Here is an 8,063-nt window from a genome sequence, read left to right as displayed (position 1 = left end):
AGATAGAGAGAGAGAGAGAGAGAGAGAGAGAGAGAGAGAGAGAGAGAGAGAGAGAGGGGGGGGGGGGAGGGAGGGGGAGAGAGAGAGAGAGAAATACTAACCAGCCTTAAAAAAGAAGGAAATCTTGTTATATACTACAAAATGGGTGAACTTGATGATATGTTAAATGAAGTAAGCTGGTCAAGCTGGGTGTGGTGGCTCATGCCTTTAATCCCAGCACTTGTAGACTGATATAAGAGGCTTGCTAGTTTGAAGCCAGCCTAGGCCACATAGTGAGTTCAAGGCCAATCACAGATACATGGCAAGACTGTCTCAGGCAAGTAAACACACACCAGTGACAGATGTCAAATATTGCATGATTCAAATTATTAGTGAGGTACTTAAGAATCAAATTCATGAGACCAGCACAGAATAATGTGATCAACAGTATTAGTAGAACAAGAAAAAGCTAACAGTTTTAATAGGTACAGAAAAAAGTGTGGAAAATATCAATATCCACTCATGGTTCAAAGGAAAAAAATAATACATTTTCTTGGAAAATAACTTCATTGTTCTCATAAAATACATACCTATGTAAGGTGGGCATAGTGTTATGGAGCTAAAAAGGGGAAACAAGAAGGTACTAATCAACAGGTATAAAGTTTCAGGTAAACAAAATGAGTAGATCTGCATTGTACCTATAGTCATTAATACTGTTTTATAGGCTTAAAAATTGAGATGGTGGGTCTCATGTTAAGTGTTCCTATCATAACAAAATAAAAAATTAAAATGCCACCTCTCTGGAGAAATCAAAAGACTTCGGTTAAATAAAAGCAGGTCCACCCCACCCCACCCCTAAATGCACCACCTCATTCTGTTAATATTGCGTAACTTTTGTTTTTATTTATGTATTTTAATTTTTTAATTAAAGTATTAAACAAGTTCCCATTCCTAGAAGAAATCTAAAGCATGCTATGATCATATTTTATATACTATTGAATTGTTAATGTTTTGTTTTGATTTGTTTGGGGGATAGTCTCATGAAACCTAGGATGGCCTCAAACTCACAACTCATTGTGTAGCTGAGGATGACCTTGAACACCTGGTCCTCTTGCCTCTATCTCCTGAGAACTGAGATTACAGCTGTGCCCCACCACACCTGGTTTATGCAGTGCATGGGATCATACCCAGGGTCTCTTGCAAGCTCAGGTAAAAGCAAACACTCTATCAATGAGCTACATCTCTAGCCCCTATGATTTTTTTTTCCCCCCTCTGTTGAAACAGAGTCTTGCTATGTTGCCCAGGTTGGTCTAAAACTTCTGGGCTTGAGTGATATTTCTGCATCAGCTTCTGATGTAAAATGGGACATAGATTTGTGGTACTGTGTCTGGCTATGCTTAACAATTTTTGCATGTGTTCATAACTGAGTGTGGTTAATAATTTTTCCTTCCCACAAGAACAAGCAATTTTGTTTTTAAAAAGTAAACTATCATGATGGCTAATCTTGGTTGTTAATTTGACACACTTAGGAAGAGGGAACTTCAACTGAGGAGGAATTTCCTCCATGAGACTGGCCTGTGGGCATGTCTGTGGGGAATTTTCTTCCTTTTATTTTTAAGACAGGGCATAACTATGTAATCCTGGCTGGTCTCAAACTCACTACATAGACCAAGCTGTCCTCAAACTCGGAGACTAGCCTCAAACTCAGAGATCTACCTGTCTCTGCCTCTGCCTCCTGAGTGATGGGATTACAGGCATGCACCACTATGCCCAGACTTGTGGGCATTTTCTTGATTGCTGATTGATATAGGAGGGCTCATCCCACTGTAGGTGGTGCTATCCCTAGGAAAATGGGCCTGGACTATATAAAAACAGGAATTGATCAAGCTAGAGGAAGAAAGCCAGTAAGCAGTATTCTTTTTTGGTCCCTGCTTCAGGTCCTGTATTGGCTCCCCTCAATGATAGACTGTAACCTGTAAGTCAAATAAACCCATTCCTCCCCAAGTCACTTGTGGTCACTGTTTTATCACTGCAACTGAAAGTAAACTAGGACACCTAGATCATAAGAGTGCCATGTATTTCTGCTGTGTTCTCTGGGGACACCCTCTAGGATGCTAGCCACCTTGCTATGAAGAAGCTCAAACTAGAGAAATAGAACATATATAGAAGCCATGCAGAGGTGTTCCAAATGGTGTTCATCAGAGATCTTGGATGAAAGCCAGCCGCACACACACTGTGAGGAAACAAACCATCTCTAGCTTGTTCTAACTAACAGAATCTAACATGGAGACACTGAGCAGAATTAAATGGTAGTTTTATGTTAATATATTTGCAGTGTTTATGCAGCAATAGAGAACTTGAAAGGAGTGTACAGAAATATCTTTGGGATTACTTAAAGAACAGCTTCTAAGCAACACAGGACTTCTTTGATTAAGTGGGAAATGAATGTAACAAAGCACAAAACTGGCACATGGCCAACCAGCTATGTCACAGACCAGCTCTTTAAAAACTATTTTTTATAATTTATTTATTTACTTGGGGGGGTGTGGGAGGGAACATGAGTTATGACATGCATATAGAGGTCAAAGGACAACATTTGGGGAAATCAGTTCTCTCCTTTACCATGTGGGTTTCAGGGATCAAACGTGGGTCATCGGGCTTGGGAACAAGCACCTCTACCTTCTGAGCCATCTTGTCAGCCCCTAGAGCTTCCCTTTCTAAGGAAAAATAATTACTAACATATGAATATAAGACAGCCAACTCAAGTCATAATAGGCACAAAGAAATAATACTTTGTGGGATACCATGATTATCAATTATCACTTCGTTCTTCTAAAAAACAAAAAGAATCAAGGAAACAAATCCTACAATCCATTTGTTGTTGTACCCCAAGAGGTAAACAGTGGTAACAGTCATGACTTTTCAGTTCTGTCCTTTCCAATACATATATAGAATTTCAAAATGGAGTTCCTATGATGTGCTATTTCACATACTTCTTTTTATAGAAAATGAGATTGTAGGTATTTTCCCATGTCCTTAACATTCGTTCAAAAATTAAACGAGTTTGATATTTTAAAAACATTATTATTAAATAATTAAAATATTATTTTCAATGACCTGAAGTTGAGGCTGCCTAGCTTCAGGTCCTTGCTGCTACTCATTATTGTGACAACGAGCAGTTCTTGTACCTCTTTCTGTGTCTATTTCCTCAATTGTAAAATGAAGATGATGATGCTCTTCTTATAAAACTGCTATAATGATTAAATAAGGAAATCTATTTAAAAGCACTTAGACTCATGACACAGAACCAAGTGCTTAATAAACATTAGATGATAATTATTAAGATATGTAAAATTTACAGATAGGTAAAATAATTTTTAAAATCTATTTTGCAGACAGATAATTTAAATATCAAGTATTCTGAACTTAAAATCAATTCATAGTGTGTCTTTGAATTTAACTGTATTTTAAAATTTGTTAAATTTAAATATAAAATTTATATTTTTTAGAACTTGAAAGACTATGAAACAATTTTTCACAAATATAGTATCAACAAATAACCTTTCTTTTAAAGTACTCTTTCTGTGGTTCCTGCTTGAATGGCTCCTTCTGATCCACCAAACCTCAGTTCAGTGTCAGCTTTGAGGTCTTCGAGCTTCTACCTTCTCAAATCATCTCTGTATCACACACTTTACACACTGTAACCACTTTGTCTCTTTTCCCACCAGAATATAAAGTCTATCTGAAATGCAACCTAATGTTTTCTGTCACTATAAATAGACTTGGTTTAGACATATGATACAAATATTTGGAAGTAATCAGTCTAAAAATAGATGATGTAAGAGACGGTTAGGCATTGAAAAAGTTAATATAAAGGCTACATGGTTTTCTTTGTTGATTATTTCTGTTGTTCTAGCCAAGGCTGGCCTGGAACTCACTATGCAGCCCAATCCAGGCTGGCAAAATTGCAAAAATCCTCCTGCCTCAGCCCCCTGGATGTTGGGATTACAAGCATGAACTATTGCACCAGGCTTAGATTAGTATTTTTCAAACTTTTTTGACCATTATATACAGTTAAAAATACATTTTACTGGGGCTAGAGAGATGACACAGCATTAAGAGCACTGGCAGAGGACCCAGATTCACTTCCCAGCACCTACATGGTGGCTAACAACCATCCATAACTTTGGTTTCAGGGGATTTGATGCCCTTTTCTGACCTCCATGAGCACTGCACAACATGGGTGCACCTACACACATGCAAGCAATACACTTATACACATAAAATAAATAATATTTAAAAATAAAAAAATACATTTTACTTCAAGTCAAGTAAGCACACAGACCCATATACCTGGAAAAAAGTTACACACCCCCCACTATTGTAGTCTGGTTTATTCTTTTTTATTAAAAATGATGACCTAGCAAACTGATTTTAAATTCCATTATTTCATAAAGACCTAATGTTAAAATAATCCTTTGACTCATTAAACTTATCTACAAAGTCCTAAAATATCATGTGATTTTATGTATGAGTTTGGTGACAGGTAGGATTGTCATAGTTTTCAAATTCATTACAAGGTTCATGTCTTCCTATTTTTAAGGGCTTCTGTTGTTTTATGTTTATTATTATTTGTGAAGCACTAGACAAAAAATAAGCATGAATAAAATATAGGGATGGAGGTTTATAACAGGAGAATGCATGGTCTCTGGAAACTAATAATGCTCAGGTTCAAATCCTAGATTCACCATTACAGACTGGGGGACTTTGTAAAGTGTACTGTGCCTATCAGTTTCAGGCTTGTTATCTGGAAATTAGTTTGAATATTTTCATGGAGTTATATAAAATATACATGGTAGATACTCAATAAACAATAGGTACTCTCAGCCAGGCGTGGAGGTGCATGTCTTTACTCCTAGCACTCAGGAGGCAGAGGCAGGTAGATCTCTGTGAATTCAAGGCTCTACCTAGTAAGTTCCAGGTTAGCAGGGGCCACAGGGAGACCTTGTCTCAAAAAGACCAAAACAACAACAACAAAAAACCCAATAGGTATTCTATTCTGATTTTGATGTTTATAATAAAATTCTATGGAGATAATATAATCTTAAATAGTCAGTGATAAAATGTCAATTAACAAAAAATTACTTATAATGTGGAATTTATAAAATTTTAGGATTTTACTTTTTCTCAGAGTTAACAATGCTACTTAGAAATAATGACAACATGATCCTATAGGATGATTCATCAGCTGAGTAAGTGTACCACATACCCATGATGAGGTCTATGGAAAGATAATTTAACAAAAATATGAGCAAACCCCCCTTTAGCCATGTTATATTTATGATTATAATGAATAACTTTTGGTTTCTGCAACCAATGTTCCTCACATCATTCAGCTGCCTGCTGCAGAGTGGGGGAGCTGTGCTGGCGGTCTGCTTACTCCCTGCCTTTAAAGCTGCATCTCTTCTTGCTTGCTCAAGCAGAACTCTTGCTCTTTCTTTAAGTTCTTCTTGTCGGGACAACATTCGGTGCTTAAAAGAAAAGATACAGAATTAGAAGGCAAAATTTTAAAAAATTGTAATCACATTTATAAATTAATTCAAGCTCGTCATCAGGTTTGCATGGCCTGCTGAGTCATCTTATTGGCCCTCATTCTATTTTGTTAGAACATATTCTCACAAGGTATATGTGTGTATACATTATATTATACATTTGTCACATTTTCTCATAAGCATAGTATAACCTAGAAACCAAAGACATTTTAAAAAGTTCAGTTTTATTTTTATAGTCTAACAGAACTTTGATAACTCTGTACCTTTAATTTGTACACAGATATTAAATACCTGTGGTAATACTTTTTTTTCATAAAGAAAGTATTTTTATTGAATTATGATTTAGTACAATATAGTTTGATGGCATTTAGATCCACTCTCCTCTTTGTACCTCCCCTACTGCCTGTGTCCGAGTCAGTGAAATTTCTTATATGTATAATATGGCCTATAGAGTATGATTTGTGTCCCCCCCGTGTCCTTCAGTGTAGATCTATCACACTGGGTCCACTAAGAGTCCCAGGGCTCCCAGCAGTCAAAACACCAAAAGTTCCTTAGGTTGGTTTGGAATTTCTTACCCACTTCCCCATATCGATGCTGGGATTTTGTCTGATTTGAGCTTGCATAAGACTTACGCATGCTGTCACCATCACTATGAGTTCATATGAATAAATGACCAGCTGTCTGGATGGCAGCACACATGAATCTAAGAGCTTTTAGAATCTTTCCGCTGCCTCTTCTGCAATGTCCCTGAGCTTTGGGAAGCAGAGATTTGAAAGAGCTGTCTGATTTAATAGTGTTTTAAACTCCTGACAGTATTTATAGAACATTTAACCTGCTATTTGTTTAATTTAGGGTCTCATTTATTTAGGGGGTCACAGTCTAACTATGTAGCCCAACCTTGCCTTGAACGTTGTAGGCTAGCCTTGAACTCTCGATCTTTTCTGCTTTTGTCGCTTGAGTTCTGGGGTTATAGGTATTTGACATCACATGTGGCTAAAGCTACTGTATTGTTAAAAAGAGCCTAAACTATTTTCATCCATTGATTACTTTATAATGAAACTATCTTATCAGAACTGGAAAAAATATTCTCCTGGATTAACTTGTAATTTTACAATGTATTTGGAAGAACAACAAATATTGGCCACAAATGGAAATCAGTTCTTATATAGTGGCTTTAATTCAAAAACACAATATCCACACTGGTTAAGAATTTTGGGGTCACAGGGCTGGAGAGATGGTTCAGTGGTAAAGGGCACTGGCTGCTCTTGCAGAAGACCTAGGTTTGATGCCCAGCAAGCACCCACACAGTGGCTAACAACTGTCCATAACTACAGTTCCAGAGGAATTTGATGCCCTCTTCTGACCTCCATGGGCACTGTATGACATGTGTGCACTCATACACACATACAATACACTCATGAGGCAATACACTAATACACATAAAATAATACATACAATATTTTTAAAATTTGGGCTCAGATAGAACTCAGTTCAAAAGCCAGTTCCATCATGTAATTTTAGCCAAGTCAATCTCTCTAAGCCTCTTTCCTCATGTATAAAGTGGGGATAAAAGTAGACCAGCTCTTCTAAGAATAATATAAGAACAAGTAACTGAATAACAGAAGACTACTGGCACATGGTAAGCACTAGATAAAGGTTAAATATTACTACATTTTAAATCCCTCAATTTCCCTGTTCAGCTTTAAGGCCCTAGTAGGTCTAAATTCTATAGTTCATTTCCAATCAGCTACATAAACCCTAAAAAACTGTACTTTGATTGTAAAAGCACATCAACACTCATTTTTTTCTAATTAGAAATGTACTTTTTGTTCATTATAGAGCTGTTACAAAATAAAAGCAAGCAGAAAGAAGAAAAAAATCAAAGTAATTTATTAATCATGGCTCCCAAAGTGAACCAACCCACCTTCCCCTGTTGAACCCAGACACGCAATCTGTTGCTGAGTTACATACCAGCCACATCAATTTTTTTTTCACTTAATATTGTATTGTGAGGAAATGTTATCTGATGTCCACACATTTTTTCCCTTAAAAACATGATTCTTTTTTTTTTTTTTTTTTTGGTCTTTTTGAGACAAGGTCTCTAGTCCAGCTGAGGCTGGACTAGAACTCACTTTGTAGACCAGGCTAGCCTTGAACTCACAGAGATCCGCCTGCCTCTGCCTCCCAAGTGCTGGGATTAAAGGCGTGCGCCACCACACCTGGCATGAAAACATGATTCTTAATAGAATGCCTAAAATTCTATTATATAGATTCATGATACTTCAGCTAACTTATTTAATTGGACATATAGGTTGTTGGCAATTTTTCACTATCATAAATTCTTTCATAAAGATCCCTATACATAGATTTGTTGAACACAATTCTTACTCTTAGGTATAATTTCTAGAAATAGAATCAAATGAGATAAACATGTGCTTTGTTTTGGGATTTGGTGGTACTAGAGATTGAACTCAGGACCACTGAGCTACATTCCAGTCACTTAAAAAATTATTTATTTATTAACCACATACT

General features: G+C 36.6%; 1 protein-coding gene across 1 annotated transcript in view; it reads right to left on the bottom strand.

Annotated features, from left to right (window-relative positions):
• Window positions 1–8,063, bottom strand: part of Ehbp1 (EH domain binding protein 1) — a gene marked incomplete in the record, with an annotated part of 244,217 nt that overhangs the window by 78,433 nt on the left and 157,721 nt on the right. The window contains 1 exon segment of the mRNA XM_017802601.2: window positions 5,367–5,510. Within this exon segment, the coding sequence (XP_017658090.1) occupies window positions 5,367–5,510 (144 nt within the window).

Source organism: Nannospalax galili, unplaced genomic scaffold, assembly GCF_000622305.1.
Source record: "Nannospalax galili isolate Female #2095 unplaced genomic scaffold, S.galili_v1.0 scaffold805, whole genome shotgun sequence".
Lineage (NCBI taxonomy): Eukaryota > Metazoa > Chordata > Mammalia > Rodentia > Spalacidae > Nannospalax > Nannospalax galili.
The sequence above is the reverse complement of the archived record's forward strand: the minus strand, read 5'-3'. Positions and strand labels throughout refer to the sequence as shown.